The sequence below is a fragment of the Chiloscyllium plagiosum genome, unplaced genomic scaffold, assembly GCF_037043375.1.
Source record: "Chiloscyllium plagiosum isolate Xiang-an unplaced genomic scaffold, Cpla_swu_hap1 HiC_scaffold_6, whole genome shotgun sequence".
Taxonomy (NCBI): Eukaryota; Metazoa; Chordata; class Chondrichthyes; order Orectolobiformes; family Hemiscylliidae; genus Chiloscyllium; species Chiloscyllium plagiosum.
Window position 1 is genome coordinate 114,117,173 of NW_028270144.1, and position 18,969 is coordinate 114,136,141.

General features: G+C 44.2%; 1 protein-coding gene across 2 annotated transcripts in view; it reads right to left on the minus strand.

Moving 5' to 3' along the window:
* The window catches only part of slc9a7 (solute carrier family 9 member 7), a 145,030-nt gene that overhangs the window by 20,140 nt on the left and 105,921 nt on the right, over window positions 1-18,969 (minus strand). For both annotated transcript variants that reach the window (XM_043692310.2, XM_043692311.2), the window contains 2 exons: window positions 15,616-15,679; window positions 6,924-7,006 (listed from right to left, as the gene is read on the minus strand). In XM_043692310.2, coding sequence (XP_043548245.1) covers window positions 6,924-7,006; window positions 15,616-15,679 — 147 coding nt within the window. The remainder of the gene's footprint in view (window positions 1-6,923; window positions 7,007-15,615; window positions 15,680-18,969) is intronic.

Genomic DNA, 18,969 nt, shown 5'->3' on the forward strand with positions numbered 1-18,969 from the left:
TATAGTTAGTAAGTTTGCAGGTGCCACCAAAATTGGAGGTGTAGTGGACAGCGAAGAAGGTTACCTCAGATTACAACAAGATCTTGACCAGATGGGCCAATGGACTGAGAAGTGGCAGATCGAGTTTAATTCCGATGAACGCAAGGTGCTGCATTTTGGGAAAGCAAATCTTAGCAGGACTTATACACTTATGGTAAGATCCTAGGAAGTGTTTTCTGAACAAAGAGATCTTGGAATGCAGGTTCATAGCTCCTTGAAAGTGGAGTCGCAGGTAGATAGGATAGTGAAGGCGGCGTTTGGTATGCTTTCCTTTATTTGTCAGGGTATTGAGTACAGGAGTTGGGAGGTCATGGTTAGGCCACTGTTGGAATACTATGTGCAATTCTGGTCTCCTTCCTATTGGAAAGATGTTGTGAAACTTGAAAGGGTTCAGAAAAGATTTACAAGGATATGCCAGGGTTGGAGGATTTAAGCTGTAGGGTGAGGCTAATAGGCTAGGGTTGTTTTCCCTGGAGCGTTGGAGGCTGAGGGGTGACCTTATAGAGGTTTACAAAATCACAAGGGCTTGGATAGGATAAATAGACAAAGTCTTTTCCTAGGGGTGGGGGAGTACAGAACTAGAGGGCATAGGTTTAGGATGAGAGGGGAAAGATATAAAAGAGACCTAAAGAGCAACTTTTTCACTCAGAGGGTGGTACGTGAATGGAATGAGCTGCCAGAGGAAGTGGTGGAGGCTAGTACAATTGCAACATTTAAAAGGCATCTGGATGGGTATATGAATAGGAAGGATTTGGAGGGATATGGGCCGGGTGCTGACAGGTGGGACTAGATTGGGTTGGGATATCTGATTGGCATGGACAAGTTGGACCGAAGGGTCTGTTTCTGTGCTGTACACCTCTATGACTCTATGTGAATTGGCCATACTAAATTGCCCATAGTGTTCAGAGATGTATAGGCTAGGTACATTAGTCAGAGGAAATGTAGAATAATAGGGTAGGGGAAATGGGTCTGACTGAGTTACTCTCCAGAGGATCGGTTTGAACTTTTTGGGCCAATTGGCCTGTTTCCTCACTGTAGGGATTCTATGATAAATTTGCTGACTGCACTGTTTAGTTTCTACTGTGTGTGCAGGATGTGGGTTTACAAGATGCATATTTTGAAACCGCAGATGTATTTTTGTCACTTTGCATAACAAGTTGTGCAAAGGAGCAGTAAGTGCAGCAACACACCTAGATGATCAACATGTTGGCACTTAGTGATTGTAAGAAGTCTTATTTCTGGATACCTTGTTCACAAACGCCAGCTCGCAGATACCTCCTCCTACTGCCCCCTTGACCATGACCCCACCCCCCACCACCAAACCATCATCTCCCAGACCATCCATAACCTCATCACCTCAGGGGACCTCCCATCCACCGCCTCCAACCTCATAGTACCACAACCCCGAACCGCCCGTTTCTACCTCCTGCCCAAAATCCACAAACCTGACTGCCCCGGACGACCCATCGTCTCAGCCTGCTCCTGCCCCACCGAACTCATCTCCTCCTACCTCGACACGGTCCTGTCCCCATTAGTCCAAGAACTCCCCACCTACGTCCGTGACACCACCCACGCCCTCCACCTCCTCCAGGATTTCCGCTTCCCCGGTCCCCAACGCCTCATCTTCACCATGGACATCCAGTCCCTGTACACCTCCATCCCCCATCACGAAGGACTCAAAGCACTCCGCTTCTTCCTTTCCCGCCGTACCACCCAGTACCCTTCCACCGACACCCTCCTTCGACTGACTGAACTGGTCCTCACCCTGAACAACTTTTCTTTCCAATCCTCCCACTTTCTCCAAACAAAAGGAGTAGCCATGGGCACCCGCATGGGTCCCAGCTATGCCTGCCTCTTCGTAGGGTATGTGGAACAATCCATCTTCCGCAACTACACTGGCCCCACCCCCCATCTTTTCCTCCGCTACATTGATGACTGTATCGGCGCTACCTCGTGCTCCCACGAGGAGGTTGAACAGTTCATCCACTACACTAACACCTTCCACCCCGACCTCAAATTCACCTGGACAGTCTCGGACTCCTCCCTCCCCTTCCTAGACCTTTCTGTTTCTATCTCAGACGACCGAATCAACACGGACATCTACTACAAACCGACCGACTCCCACAGCTACCTGGACTACAACTCCTCCCACCCCGCCCCCTGTAAAAACGCCATCCCATTCTCCCAATTCCTTCGTCTCCGCCGCATCTGCTCCCAGGAGGACCAGTTCAAAATACGCACAACACAGACGGCCTCCTTCTTCAAGGACCGCAATTTCCCCCCCGACGTGATCGACGATGCCCTCCACCGCATCTCCTCCACTTCCCGCTCCTCCGCCCTTGAGCCCCGCCCCTCCAACCGCCACCAGGACAGAACCCCACTGGTCCTCACCTACCACCCCACCAATCTCCATGTACAGCGCATCATCCGCCGTCACTTCCGCCACCTCCAAACAGACCCCAGCACCAAGGATATATTTCCCTCCCCTCCTCTATCAGCTTTCCGTAGAGACCACTCCCTCCGCGACTCCCTTGTCAGATCCATACCCCCCACTAACCCAACCTCCACTCCCGGCACCTTCCCTTGCAACCGCAGGAGGTGCAACACTTGCGCCCACACCTCCCCCCTCACTTCTCTCCAAGGCCCCAAAGGAAACTTCCATATCCGCCACAGATTCACCTGTACCTCCACACACATCATCTACTGCATCCGCTGCAGCCGGTGTGGCCTCCTCTATATTGGCGAGACAGGCCGCCTACTTGCGGAGCGATTCAGAGAGCACCTCTGGGCCACCCGGACGAAACAACCCAATCACCCTGTAGCACAGCATTTCAACTCCCCCTCCCACTCCACCGAGGATATGCAGGTCATTGGACTCATCCACCGCCAAACCACAACAACGCGACGGTCGGAGGAGGAGCGTCTTATCTTCCGACTGGGAACCCTCCAACCACAGGGGATGAACTTGGACTTCACCAGTTTCTTCATCCCCCCTCCCCCCACCTTGTCTCAGCCGAATCCCTCCAGCCCGGCACCGCCTTCCTGACCTGCAGTCTTCTTCTTGACCTCTCCGCCTCCACCCTACTCCGACCTATCACCTTCACCTTGACCTCTTTCCACCTATCACATTTCCAACGCCCCTCCTCCAAGTCCCTCCTCCCTACCTTTTATCTTCTCCTGCTGAACACTCTCTGCTCATTCCTGAAGAAGGGCATGTGCCCGAAACGTCGAATCTTCTGTTCCCTAGATGCTGCCTGACCTGCTGTGCTGTTCCAGCAATAAAGTTTCAGCTTTGATCTCCAGCGTCTGCAGACCTCACTTTCTCCTCACATTAATACTTGTCAATCCAAAGTGAATCAGCAAGGACAACATGTGACAATCATAGAATCCCTTCGACGTGGAAGCTGGCCATTTGGCCCACCAAGTCCACACAATATCCTACTCTATCCCCATAATCCTGCATTTACTGTGGCTAATCCACCTAGCCTGAATATTCTTGGATACTATAAGCCACTTACTCTGGTCAATCCACCTGACCTACGCATCCTTGGACTGTGGGAGGAAACCGAAGCACCCAGAGGAAATCCACACATACACAGAGAGAACGTACAAACTCCACACAGACAATCACTCGAGTGTGGAATCAAACCCGGTTCCCTGGCACTGTGAGACAATAGTGCTAACCATGGAGCCACTGTGCTGCCCATAACAGGAGATAACCTGGGCGGCACGGTGGCTCAGTGGTTAGCACTGCTGCCTCACAGCACCAGCGTCCCAGGGTCGATTCCAGCCTTGGGGGACTGTCTGTGTGGAGTTTGCACATTCTCCCCGTGTCTGAATGGGTTTCCTCCGGGTGCTTCGGTTTCCTCCCACAATCCAAAGATGTGCAGGTGAATTGGCCACGCTAAATTGCCCGTAGTGTTAGGTGCATTAGCCAGAGGGAAATGGGTCTGGGTGGGTTACTCTTCGGAGGGTCGGTGTGGACCCCTTGGGCTGAAGGCCTGTTTCCACACTAGGGAATCTAATCTAATCTAAGAGACCTAGAAGAACTTGAGTCACAGAAACAGACTCTTGGTCCAACTCGTCCATGCCAACAAAGTTTCCCAAATTAAACTAATCCCACTTGTCTGCATTTGGTCCTTGAGCTTTCCTTAACAATATTTAGAGACAGTTGGATTGATGAAGGTTACTTTATCTGCGAAAGAACTTGGTACTTGTGGTAGTCAGGAGTTGATGCTTCTGTGATGATTAGGGTAGAAATTAGTAAAATGGGGTGGTGACATTTATTTCTCTGCAGGTCTAATACACAACACTGGATTTTGCAGTTCTGAAAGGAGACCATACAGAGGGAAGATGGCTAAAGAAATGGCTGCTGAGTGGCAGAGGTCCTGTTGGCAACAGTGCCTGATGTCAGTTTGCAGTGCATGAGGTCCACTTGGTACTAGATCAGACCTTGCAGGACTCTTACTTGCACAGTGGACATGAGGGGTCCTTTGTGACTGTTGAGTGTAGATGGGATGACCATGGCAGTAGGACAGAAGGAAATACAATCTTTTTAAAAAAAGTTTGAGAAGTTTATAAGACTTAAGGGTGCTTCAGGAGGCAGGTTAATGTTGAGGACCAAAAACAGAATGCTGGAGAAATGTCAGATCTGAAGAAATCATTTCAATCGCGAAACATTTACTCTCTCTCTCTTTGTGTCTCTCTCCTCAGAGATGCTGCTAGATCTGCTAGATTAACCTGCCTCCTGAAGCACCCTTAAGTCTTATAAACTTCTCAAACATTTTTTTAAAAAGATTGTGGGCTACTTTCTCCAGCAATGTGTGTTTATTTCTGACTTCCAGGATCCACAGCATTTTGCTTAAGCAATGTTATTTAATATTGTCAAGGTGAGATTGGGGGGGGGGGGGAAAAAGAGGTGGTTGGGTGGTGAATCCATGATGGGTAAAGTTTGGGTAGGTACTGCCCTCTGTCAGTGGTCCCAGTAAGCTCACACTTATTTGTTTAAGCACCTGGCAATTGAGGCTCAGAACCTGTTGCTGGAATTCCATAGATTCATAGTGTCAGACAGTAAAGAGGTCTTTCTGCCCATCAAGGGTGTACTGTCAATAATGTACTGCGACCTAATTACAAGGGATCAGAATTCTTGAAAAATTAAATGGCAACTGGTGTTCAATCTCTCAGCTCCTGCCTTGGGTCTGCCAAACAATATGGCGACGTCACTCCTGCATGAAGTGGAGATCCCATTTCCCAGTGGCCTAGCAACAGAGGTGGGATCGCAATAGCCAGACTAGTCCTGCCTTAGAATTCTAGGTGCCAATGTGAAAATCCAGTCCATGGTGCCTGCCTGGACTTGGGTTGAATTTACAATCACTTTTGGTTGGACAGATGGGAATTCTTTTAACAATAAGCCCATCCAATTTCAATGCCACACACAAAATAAAAAGACATGGGTGCTGGAAATCTGAACTTCAAGAGTTAAATGTTTCAATTGTTTCCTGCAGAACTTGGAAATGTTAGAAGTGGAACAGGTTTTAAAGGAGGTCAGTGTGGAAAAAGAACTAGAGAGAAGATCTGTAGATGGAGCAGAAGACCGGAGACTTTCAAAGTCAGAACAGATACTGAGACAAAATAGTACAAACAGCGTGGCAATGGGACAAGAAAAGAAACAGCAGAGGTGTGAATGGCAGAATAAGAAACATCCAAAATTAACAATGAGATTTAAATTATTGAGTTCAGAAGGCTTTTTAGAGTATAATTAGATGACAGGGCATAGTTCCTTGAATTTGCATCGAGCTTCAGTGGAACACTGCAGCAGACAGAGGACAGAAAGGTCAGCTTGAGAACAAGGTGATGTAATGAAAGGCAATTTGAGAGAGGGCTAGAAACGAGCATACGTTTAAGTGAAGGAAGGAGGGCACATGTATGGACAGGTGAGTGTGAGCGAGAGACTGCACACAAGGGTGGAAATCAAAGAGTGGGAGTAAGCAAGCGCATGACAGCAGAAGCAAGTTGGGGATAGGAGGACAAGGCAGACAGAAAAGAAAGTAACAAAGACAACCACCAAGGTTGAGACAATTGGAGCACGGGATGCCAAGAGGGAATGCAAGGGGGCAGCAGGAGGGCTGGGGAGGTAGGGGTAAGCATATGACAGTGAGAGTGAGAAAAAAAGGATTGTGGGAGGAATCATAACAGAGACAGTCGGAACGTGAGCCAGAAAGAAAGATTAAGAGAGATGACCAAACGAAATTCAAGAACCAAATATAGCATTATCTGTCTTGTTGACCGTTACCACCAAGCTACTGTGACCTGGATGCCATAAATTGATTTTCTACCGATGCTTCAAGATTATGTAACAGACAAAACAGGATGTTCCCACTCACATAAAAAATACTTATTGAAGAGAACAGAGGTAGAACAATATCTAGCCACAAATACACTTTCTCTAAAAGGATTAAGAAGCCTATCTCAGAGGGAAAGTGCTTCATAAATACTCCAAAACATCATGAAATAACACTCCAGATTACTGACTCACCTCACCACCACCACCACCACCACCACCACCACCCCCAACCCTTACCAGACGCAAAAGCAACTATTTTTCTCCTCCTGCATTCAGGATACCTTAGCCCATGCTGCAAGTGAGCAGGCTTTGGACATAAGGACACTCCGTAATTAGGTCAGCAGTCTCAAATTTTCAAGCCATTCTACACAACAGATAATAATGAACCATTATACAAAGTTACCTTCTAAACTCTCACATTCTGGAGTAGAAGTAGGTCAATATTTTCCTAAACCATGATGCACAGATCGCTCAGCTGAAACCCAGCAAGGGCCATGAAACTCTGACAAAGGAACTGTTTCATTGCCAGTGAAAAGGATACTTGTGATCAAAGCTGTACCACAGTCTGAACAGCCAGGCACTCTCCTGCTTTGTTCTGCTGGTCCTTTCAGGGTGTGCACCATCCTAGGGAAGAGAACAGAACCACATTTTCACTAAAGTTAAATACGGATAAGCGTTAAGAGTTAAATGCACCACGATTTTACAGTACATAGATAATGGAAAAACATCTTAAGGGCCTCCACAGAGCCACACTTTGAAAGTAACTTGGATAGCGAACCAAAAGGTATTGTGAAAATATTTGGAGAGCATGTAAAATGGTTGAAGGCATAGTTCCAGTGGTGAGGCTAAGCAGTAGTGGGGAGTGGAAGGGTAGAGGCGAGGGAATGCAGGACAGCACCAAGATTAAGTACTGGAGAGTCTTGGAGAAATGTTATGAGGGACAGCAAGGGAGAGGGTGATAAGACCATAAGACTTATGGGCAGAAGTAGGCCATTCAGCCCATCAAATCTACTTTGCCATCCAAATCAGGTCACAGCTGATCTAAAAAACCTCAATTCCACATTTCTGCCTTTTCCTCATTACTCTGGGTTCTCTTACTGATTAAAATCAAATCTGTCTACTTCAGCCTTGAATATACTTAAATGATCCACCCTTAACAGGCCACTGTGGTAAAGATTTCTACAGATTCACCTCCCTCACAGAAGAAATTGTTCATCTATGTCTTAAACTGGGTAACCTCTAAATCGGAGGTTATGTCCTCTGGTCCTAGACTGTCCCATAAGAAGAAACAACCTTTCCATTCTACCTTGTCAAATTCCTTAAGAATCTTGTGTTTCAATGTGATCTCTTCTCATTCCTTCAAAACTCCACTGAGTACCAGTCAAATCTAGTCAACCTCTCCTCATAAGAAAATGCCTCCATAAAATCAACCTGGTGAACCTTCCCTGAACTGCTTCCAATGCCAAAATGTATTTCTTTTCATAAGGGGAATCAAAACTGATGACAGAATCATAGAATCCCTACAATGTGGAAACAGGCCATTCAACCCATTGGAGTCTACACCATCTCTCTAAAGAGCACCCCACCCAGATCCCCCCCAACCCACCCCCATACTATCCCTGCGACCATGCATTTCCTAAGGCTAACCCACTTAGCCTGCACAGAGATAGTGAGCAACCAGAGGTGGTAGTGACCAGAAGGGGAAACGGAATCAGCATCAAGAATAATCTAGCTTTTCAGAAGTACAGCTGAGGGAGGAAATTGCAGTTGAGGCAAGATCGGACATTGCACAAGCAAGGAAGGGGAGTCAGGAGAGGTGCTGAGCTGGGTGTTGTCAGTGTAAATGTGAAGCTGATCTCCTCCGTTCCCCCCACTCCCCCCCCATTGTCTGCAGTGATTAAGAAATAGCAGATCCTAGAATTGTTATGGTGTAAAAGGAGGCCATTTGAGCCTTGTGGTTACAGCAGCTCTGAGCGTTTTAATCTTTTGCCATTTCCCTGTAAACCTGTGCTTTTTCCCCTGATTTAAATAATCAATCGATACCCTTTGAAAGTCTCAATTTAAATTGCCTCCATCACATTTCCATTAGTTCATTAAAAGTTGCCAGAACAGGCAGACAGAACTGTAAATAAGAAGGCAGTATTCCAAGCCTGAGTTCTGAAGAAGGGTCACTCGACCCCAAAGGTTAACTCTGCTTTTTCTCCACAGATGCTGCCAGATCTGCTGAGCTTTTCCAGCAATTTCTGTTTTTGTTTCTGATTTACAGCATCTGCCATTCTTTTGGTTTTTCTTTAGTATTCCAAGCTTCATTAAAAAGGGTCAGAGTGTACAAAAGCAGCGAGGTCATGCTGAATAGGATGCTGGTTAAACCTCAGCTGCAGCACTGTGCACAGTTCTGGATGCCACACCATAGGAAGGATGGAGTGCACTGGAGGGAGTGCAGAAGATGTTTACAAGATTGGCCCCAGGGGTCACACACGACAGTTTGAGACCAATTGTTGAAGTTGGGACTGTTCTCCTTGCAGGGGAGAAGGCTAAGAGGAGAATGACTAGTCATGTAACAATCAATGGTGGAGTCTCAACATATTAGATAGAGAAAAATTGTCCCCACTTGTAAAAGGACCAAGAGCCAATAGCAGAGTTTCGAGTTTCTTTGCAAAGATGAATCTGGATGTGAACAGGGATTGTCATGCAAAGTTTCTTGGGAGACTCTAGAAGGAATGGCGTGGGTGGAAAGAAAAACAAATATCTGCCAAATGATAGGCTGGGTAAGAGTAGAACTGAGTATGGGCAGTCTCACTGAAATGGACAATAGAGGAAAGAGCCATTTCAGTTGGATAACATGGCCACATGTGTCAAAGGCTGCAGACAGATCAATAAGAGTTCTAGTGCAGGTAATGGCATAGCAGGAAATGTCACTGGATTAGTAATCCTGAGACTAGAATTAATGCTTTACAGTAACAGGTTCACCTCCACCACAGCATTTAAATTTAATGAATAAAATCTGGAATTGAAAGTTAATTTTAGTTAAGGGGAAGCTACTGTTGATTGTTGGTTAAACCAAATGGATTTTTTACATGTTCTTTCAGGAAGGAAATCTGTTGTCTTATGACCCCAAACCCACAGCAACACGATTAAATGTCCTCTGCAACAGCCAAGCAAGCAGAGGACAGTTAGGGATTCACAAAAAATACTGATCGTGCCTGAAGCACCCACATTCCATGAAAGAATAAGACAAAATATTTTCAGAAATCTTGACCACAGCGGCTGTTCAGTTGAGGAGTCTATTCAAGAGTGAGATTTGTAAAGCACGAAGGGAATGTGGAGTTGTGAGGTACTATTATAGTATCAAAACTATTTTTTTACTATTGTCTTTCTCTCATATCCAAAAACGCTGTTACATGTAAATGAACATTTTAGTTGTTTTGTTTTATTTAACCTATTTTTCTAATCAACCTGTTCAGAGTTGTTATTACACACCTCTGGAACAAGTGGGACTTGAACCTGGGCTTCCTGGACTGGGATGGATACTTTACCACTGTATTGCAAGTTTGCAGGAATCCAGATTCCCTAAGTGATTTACAAGTCTCAGTCTTATACTGAAAGTTTTTCTTTCATCACCAAATCAGTGGTATTTCTTCCATCTATTAAACCCTACTAGTAAATTACCGGTGTTTTGCAATTAACTTCCATGCAAAGCCTGTACAGGGCTGAGTGAGTTGTTAGACAAATTCACAGGGCAGTTAAGAGATTGCAGTGCATCCGGAGTCACCGTTCAGCCAGACCGGGTAAAGATGGAAGATTTACTTATTTAAAAACAACTTTAGCGAACCAGATGGATTTAAAAAAAAACAATGGTTTCATGGATGCCATTTGGCTAGCTCTTAATTCAATTTGAATTCAAATTCAAATTTCACCCACTACTGTTGTGGGATTTGAATTTCTGTTCCCATAATGTTACAGTGACATTACTATGATGCCACCACCGCTCCCTCAACCATGATCTTATTGATATGGTTGATATCATATAGGAACAACGCCTGCATCATTCCTCTTAGAGTCAGAGTCATAGAGATGTACAGCACGGAAAGAGACCCTTCAGTCCAACATGTCCATGTTGACCAGATATCCCAACCCAATCTAGTCCCATTTGCCAGCACTTGGCCCATATCCCTCTAAACCTTTCCTATTCATATACCCATCCAGATGCCTTTTAAATATTGCAATTGTACCAGCCTCCATCACTTCCTCTGACAGCTCATTCCAAACACACACTCCACCTTATGCATGAAAAAGTTGCCCCTTAGGTCTCTTATATCTTTCCCCTCTCATCCTGAACCTATGCCCTCTAGTTCAGGATTCCCCCACCCCAGGGAAAAGACTTTGTCTATTTATCCTATCCATGCCCCGCATGATTTCATAAACCTCTACAAGGTCACCCCTCAGTCTTCGAAGCTCTAGGGAAAACAGTTCCAGCCTATTCAGTCTCTCCCTATAGCTCAAATCCTCCAACCCTGGCAACATCCTAGTAAGTCTTTCCTAAACCCTTTCAAATTTCACAACATCCTTCTGAAAGGAGGGAGACCAGAATTGCACGCAATATTCCAAAAGTGGCCTAACCAATGTCCTGTACAACAGCAACATGACCTCCCAACTCCTGTGCTCAATACTCTGACCAATAAAGGAAAGCAGACCAAACTATCCTATCTACCTGCGACTCCACTTTCAAGGTGCTATGAACTTGCACTCCAAGGTCTCTTTGTTCAGCAACACTCCCTAGGACCTTACCATTAAGTGTATAAGTCCTGCTAAGATTTGCTTTCCCAAAATGCAGCACCTCACATTTATCTAAATTAAACTCCATCTGCCACACCTGAGCCCATTGGCCCATCTGATCAAGATCCCGTTGTAATCGGAAGTAACCTTCTTTACTGTCCACTATACCTCCAATTCTGGTGTCATCAGCAAACTTAATAACTATACCTGCTATGTTCATATCCAAATCATTTATATCAATGACGAAAAGTAGATCATCCTTAAGAATGAAGGTTATGTACCAAAATTATGTGGGGGATGTCATTTAAAGCTGTGATTAAAATCATTTTAGCATGGTGATGGAGTGGGAACTACAGAACAAGGGATTAAGTCAGTGATATACTAATGAGACAGTATACGTCACTGGAAGTGACACAATGTCACTCGAGTTTGCTCTCTCTCCTGCAGTCTCATGGCAAGATGGAGTCACAAGACATTCCTCAATAAAGTTGGTGTTTTCCTTCCCTCAGTAGTGTGTTAACATGCAGTATGGGCACAATTAGACAAAGAGTATCCCCTGGAGGATTCAAAATATGAAGTCACTAAAAAACTGGGCTTGGATTTGGGAGGGGATAACCAGCAAAAAGACCTTTGGTGTGGAGCTACAGAAATTGGGGGAGAAAATAAATGAGTATTTTGCTCAGTATTTACTGTGGAAAAGGATATGGAAGATATAGAATGTAGGGAAATAGATGGTGACACCTTGAAAAATGTCCATATTACAGAGGAGGAAGAGCTGGATGTCTTGAAACGCATAAAAGGTGGATAAATCCCCAGGACCTGATCAGGTGTACCCGAGAACTCTGTGGGAAGCTGGAGAAGTGATTGCTGGGCCTCTTGCTGAGATATTTGTATCATCGATAGTCACAGGAGAGGTGCCGGAAGACTGGAGGTTGGCAAACGTGGTGCCACTGTTTAAGAAGGTTGGTAAGGACAAGCCAGGGAACTATAGACCAGTGAGCCTGACCTCGGTGGAGGGAATCCTAAGGAACAGGATGTAGATGTATTCAGAAAGGCAAGGACTGATCAGGGATAGTCAACATGGCTTTGTGCATGGGAAATCGTGTCTCACAAACTTGATTGAGTTTTTTGAAGAAGTAACAAAGAGGTTTGATGAGGGCAGAGCAGTAGATGTGATCTATATGGATTTCAGTAAGGCGTTCAATAAGGTTCCCCATGGGAGACTGGTTAGCAAAGTTAGATCTCATGGAATACAGAGAGAACTAGCCATTTGGATACAGAACTGGCTCAAAAGGTAGAAGACAGAGAGTGGTGGTGGAGGGTATTTTTCAGACTGGAGGCCTGTGACCAGTGGAGTGCCACAAGGCTGGGTCCTTTACTTTTTGTCATTTATATAAATGATTGGGATGTGAGCATAAGAGGTACAGTTAGTAAGTTTGCAGATGACACCAAAATTGGAGGTGTAGTGGACAGCGAAGAAGGTGACCTCAGATTACAACAGGATCTGGACCAGATGGACCAATGGGCAGCAAGTGGCAGATGGAGTTTAATTCAGATAAATGAGAGATGCTGCATTTTGGGAAAGCAACTCTTAGCAGGACTTATACACTTAATGGTAAGGTCCTAGGGAGTGTTGCTGAACAAAGAGACCTTGGAGTACAGGTTCATGGCTCCTTGAGAGTGGAGTTGCAGGTAGATAGGATAGTGAAGAAGGCGTTTGGTATGCTTTCCTTTATTGGTCAGACTATTGAGTACAGGAGTTGGGAGGTCACGTTGCAGCTGTACAGGACATTGGTTAGGCCACTGTTGAAATATTGCATGCAATTCCGATCTCCTTCCTATCAGAAAGATATTGTAAAACTTGAAAGGGTTCAGAAAAGATGTACAAGGATGTTGCCAGGGTTGAGTATTTGAGCTATGGGGAGAGGCCGAACAGGCTGGGGCTTTTTTTTCCCCTCAGTCGGAGGCTGAGGGGTGATCTTATAGAGGTTTACAAAATTATGAGGAGCATGGATAGGATTTATAGACAGACACTCTTTTCCCTGGGGTCGGGGAGTCCAGAACTAGAGGGCATAGGTTTAGGGGGAGAGGGGAAAGATATAAAAGAGACCTAAGGGGCAACTTTTTCATACAGAGGGTGGTACGTGTGAATAGGAAGGGTTTGGAGGGATATGGGCCAGGTGCTGGCAGGTGGGACTAGAATGGGTTGGGACATCTGGTTGGCATGGATGGGTTGGACCGAAGAGTCTGTTTCACATGCTGTACATCTCTATATCCTTTGAAGAGGAAATAGAAGTTCAAGATTGTATGACAACAGTGGCCAAGTTAGGAGCAGGGGATAATACCTGAGCAGTAGCAAAAACTGTACTCAGGGTAGTCTTCAACTTATTACTTTTAAGTGAGACAGATAACCCTCACCATATGATGTCATTCTAAGTTCCCAAACTTGCACTTAATATTTGATATTAGGGAGCAGGTTAAAGTAATATATTGTACCTCTCCAAATTCTGGGTCCACCTTTCCTATCATTCCCAAGTTTGATTTTGCAATCAGTTTTCCATCCTATTCGAGCACTAAATCAGCTGAATCCAAAGTCTCAAAGGATATACATTCCTCTAATCATGCCATAAAGGAAACATACTCTGGGATCACACACCATCCTGACTTGGAAGCATATTCCTTCATCATTGTTGGGTCAAATTCCTGGAGTTCCCACTTTAACAGCACTGTAACCCAACCACGCGGACTCCTGCAGTCCAAGAAGGTATCTCATCACTACCTATTCAAGGGCAATTCCAGTTGGAGAACATATACTGACCTTACTAGCAACTCATGAATGAAAGAAAACTGCACTGATCACTTAATGACACAAAGTTAGCTTAAAGTTTAACTTAGCAACATGTCCAAAGTATAATGTAATAAAAAACAAATTCTGAATGGTTTATTAAATGGCAATCAACCAGCAGAGAACTCCTCCTCCATTTCCTGACATAGCGTGTTTTCAAACTGCAACTACAGAATGGAATGACTTCAATTACTGTCTCTCATTTAGTACTATCTCAAGGGCGTTTTTGCAATACTTATAGCATCAATGAGCTTCAGAGCTGGAATTTTAAACCAGCTTCAACATGTATTATTAACGTTGATTTCTTTTGAAGTTGTAGCCGAGGGCATAGAACAAACCTGACATCGGAATAATTTATGTCAGCATCACTAGCTGAACCAGAAACATATCAAAATTTGTTTTCCCATGTGATCGGTGGAACTTGAGAAAAAGCCTACGGTAGACTAAAGTGAAATTTAATTTGAACTATAACTAACAATGGCTTCTTGCATGGCAGAGAAGAAGTGTGTTTGGATAAGAGCAGTACATTGCTGGGAGGGGGGCGGCCTTGAAGCATTACTGTGCATAATCTTTTAATTTCAACTTGCTATTTAAAAAACAAATAACTTTTCTGTATCCAAAACCGAGGGGGCAGGGAGATGGCAACTGTTTCAACGGGCTCGGTCATCATTGGGCAGAAACAGGTATACTCTCACTCTGAGGACGTTTATCAAATGTCTCCTCATAACTAAAACCCTCCTGGTGAACCTTCCCTGCATCTCTCAAAGCATCCACATCCTTCTGGTCGTGTGGCGACCAGAACTGTAATATTCCAAATGTGACCTAACTAAAGGTTTATACATCGGTGAATAACTTGCCAACTTTTATAGCCGATACCCTGGCCAAGGGAGGCAAGCGCGCTGTATGCCTTCTTGACCATCTTATTTACCTGTGTTGCCATTTTCAGGGTGAAAGTGATGTGACATGATCGGCCAATGATCTGCTTGCCATCACACTTGAGTGCACCATCTTGGAACATAGTCAGTTGGATTTCAGGAAAACAGGCCGAGAATTTGTGACATTCTACAGAATGTTTGTGAGCAAATGCCACTTGTAAGGAAAGCTCAGACAGGAAATTGAGCTGAATCGTAGATTCAAATCCAAACCAAGCTGAATCATCATAGTTACAAGACTGCTCTTGATTCCTTTGTTTAATATTCCTTAAAGAGTATTCAGATACAACAAAAGTTGCCACACAGTGATCTCTCACAGACAGCTGTGACTTGCATGAAAATTGCTATATATGCAATTTATAATAAAATCTATTGTGCTACTGTCTTGCTCTTTCTAAACCATGGCCATAATAAAGTAAATGTTGCCTTTCAGAGCATTCTTATCGTACAGTGCTGCTGATTGCTGAGTGTTAAAATTAAATGAAGCTCCAGGAAAAACAAAGGAGTCATTGTAAAATATCACCATCCACATGTTCAAACCCTCAGCATTCTTTTATTTTCGTTTCCAGCACAGAAGTGAACTCCCTTGTGGGTCAAAATATATTTTCTGCAAGTATTCAGCTGACGAGACAGACTTAACATCTACAGCAAGATGTTTTCATAGTTCCCAGATTACTTACACCGTGCATCACTTGGAAACTGTCAGTGTTGGGAGCCGGATCCTGATCTGGATCAACTCCGACTCTGAAAGAGAAAGAGGGTAGTAAAATAAGTCAGGAGATAAACAGTAAATTGAATTAAAGACTGGTTTAGCGATATCTGCATCTCTCTGATCATCCTACAAGCATTGAAAAGATCCAGTCTCCACACTGAAAAGTTTCTAATAATAAAAGAAAGGCAGGCCCCGAATTTCTCTTTTGCAAGATGAGCGTGCGTGTGATTGGTAAAAGGAGAGGAAACTGTGTGAATCGATCACATTTGGCATCAATGGAAACCTGAAAACTCAGTTTTTAATCAATACTCAAGATGAAAAATCATTTAGGAATCATTTTGAACTTGATTTGAATTAAGCATGTAACGTAGAATGAATTTCTGCAGCTTGTAGTATACAGCAGGACCTTTGAAGCAACTGGATCCCAGTTGTGGACACTCACACTGACACTATCATGTCACTGAAGATGAAAGAGAAATAATTTATTCTCTCGGTGAATAGCCAAAAGGCCACATGTAGTGGCTGGTACTTAAGTGTGTACATGTGTGTGTCACACTGTGTGGTCTAAGCTGCAAGTTCAGTGCTAAATATAACAACCCTAATCAAGTAGAGACTGTAGAAGATTGTCAGGCTTAGACAAACAAAGCAATGTGCAAGTAAAGTTGAGTGAAAAAAAAAAGCACATGCAGCTTCTTCCTAATTGCTCCAAATTCCCTGTTGCATGGAATCAGGCAGCCCCTTTAATCTCTTGTGGCTCTTTGAGCAGAACTAATACATTTGCATGACCCTACAATTGTCCTGTGCCTGTGTAATTTGCAGAAAGGAAAGAGATAAAGTGTCATCAAGGTCAAGTCTGTGTTTATAGCACAAATAAATCTCACAACAGAACAAGAGGACTATGGGAGGAAACTGGAGCACCTGGCAGAACTATGCAGACATGGGGAGAACAAGCAACCTCCACATAGCCACTGTGCCGCCCCTTATTACTGCCATTAGCCTTCGTTACTGAAACTGCTTTTGTAGTTACTGAAGGTGAGGAATGTTGGTGCAAATGAATGGATCACTTTCCATTTCAGGCACCCATTTTTAACACCTCCCACCTTGGTCAATGACATAGTTGGATGTAGGGCAGAGCTGCCTCCTACTCTGTCCTAATGTCACTCTGACGACAACAGGTGGTGTCTATACTACACGTTCTGAAGCTGATGTGTGAAACAGTGCCAATTTAAGGACCGTTTACTGATTGCCAATAGGCACAACCGGAGGCCCAAACTCATTTCCATAGGATTCTTCCAGGCTGAGGAAAAGGTTAACCCATCATCAAGGGTGGGTTTGAGCTGAGATTCTCAGGAAAGCCCCTGCCACCATTCCTCCTCATTCTTCAGAAAAGTATTTATATCATGTAGAGATGATGTCGCCAACTGTGGCTCAGTGGATAGTGCTCTAGCCACTGACTTACAACGTTCTGGATTCAAGCCCCATCCAGGAGCCGAGGACAAAAATCCAGGCAGAGACTCCAGTGCTGCACAATGAGGGGTTGTGCTTTAAGAGGCATTGTCCATTGCGTGAGCCAGCAAACCTTGTGTAAAAAGATCCCACTATACTATTTTGAAGAAGAACATGGAGTTATCCCTGCTACCCTGGACAAGATCTGTTTTTTTCATAAACATCAGAACGACAGATTACTTGACGATTACATCTTATAGTACATTTCTGCAATTTGGGTGAAACTTGAAAGGGTTCAGAAAAGATTTACAAGGATGTTGCCAAGATTGGAGATTTGAGCTTTAGAGAGAGGCTGAATAGGCTGGGGCTGTTTTCCCTGGAGAAGAGGCTGAGGGTGACCTCGTAGAGGTTTATGAAATCATGAGGGGCATGGATAGGGTGAATATACGGGGTCTTTTCCCTGGGGTAGGGAAGTCCAGAACTAGATGGCTTAAGTTTAGGGTGAGCAGGGAAAGAATTAAATGGGATCTAAGGTGCAACTTTTTCCACGCAGAGGGTGGTACGTGTATGGAATGAGCTGCCAGAGGAAGTGGTGGAGGCTAGTACAATCCCAACATTTAAAAGGCATCATATAAAAGAGTAAATGAATAGGAAGGGTTCAGAGAGATTTGGGTTAAGTGCTGGCAAATTGGGACTAGATTAATTTAGGATATCTATTCGACATGGACGAATCGGACCGAAGGGTCTGTTTCCATGCTGTACATCGCGATGACTAGGAATGGTTTTTGAAATAAAGGCAAGTGGTGATGGGTTACAGCTGCAAAAGGTTTGCTTTTTAAACAAAAAAGTCATTCTGGAACAGTGATATAAACATATCCATTTCAACAACATACATGATTATAGTCAAGTGCTTGGTGGACTCCTGTGATGTTAATAAAATTGAGTATCTATACTTTGAGTTTACGACAGGCAGTGTAAACACATTTAGCCTAAAACCGGCTGTTTTGACTTCAGTGCAGAAGAAAACAAAAGTTTGTTTCTCAAGGGAAAAACGTTCACCTGTAGGAGATGCGTCAGTTCAGTTTAGTTCAGTTGAAAGGGTCATTGCAGCAGCAGCATTTTACTAGCTTCTGAGGCTTCCAAGCCAGGAGTGTTTGGGATAGAAGTTGAGTCAAGTCTCTGTAATGGATTGAGTTGGGAAACAGGTTGAAGTTTTGTTTTAATGTTTGTGTCAAGGACTTTAAACTATAAGGTATATACATGGATGGGTTGTTTTCTTTCATGCAAGAAACTCAGGTTTTCTTAAAAGGATGTCATTAGCTATGTGTTTCAATAACTAATTGCCATGGTTATTAAGTAATCAAATTAAAACTATGATCAATCAAGCCAGTTTCATTCTGGGATCAGTCTTGTCCAGTATTAACATAAGCTGGAATCAGAACAAACAATATAAATGTCAAGTCTTTCTATTTAGACAGTATCTTAACTTTGCCTCACAGATCCTGGCTGTTGGAATCCACCACATTCCAACACTCACCACAATTGCCTGAAGAGGAACATGCAGTTGTTTGAATAGCTTTTTACAGGCTGGACATTCACTACTTAATGGTCTGGGAAGGTTTGTACAGGCCAGAATGTTCACCTCTAGCATAGAGATACCAACATCTGATTGTTGTAATCCAGAGCCACCATTGTCGTGCCACCAACTCTTCCCCACTGAGTATAGACACAGCATCCATAACATAGAGATGACAAGGGAAGCTGGTGCATGGGAACACCATCACCTCCAAACCACTGGCCACCCCAACTTGGAGATATATCACAGTTCCTTCATCGTCATTCAATCCATACTAACAGCACAGTGAAAGTGCCTTCA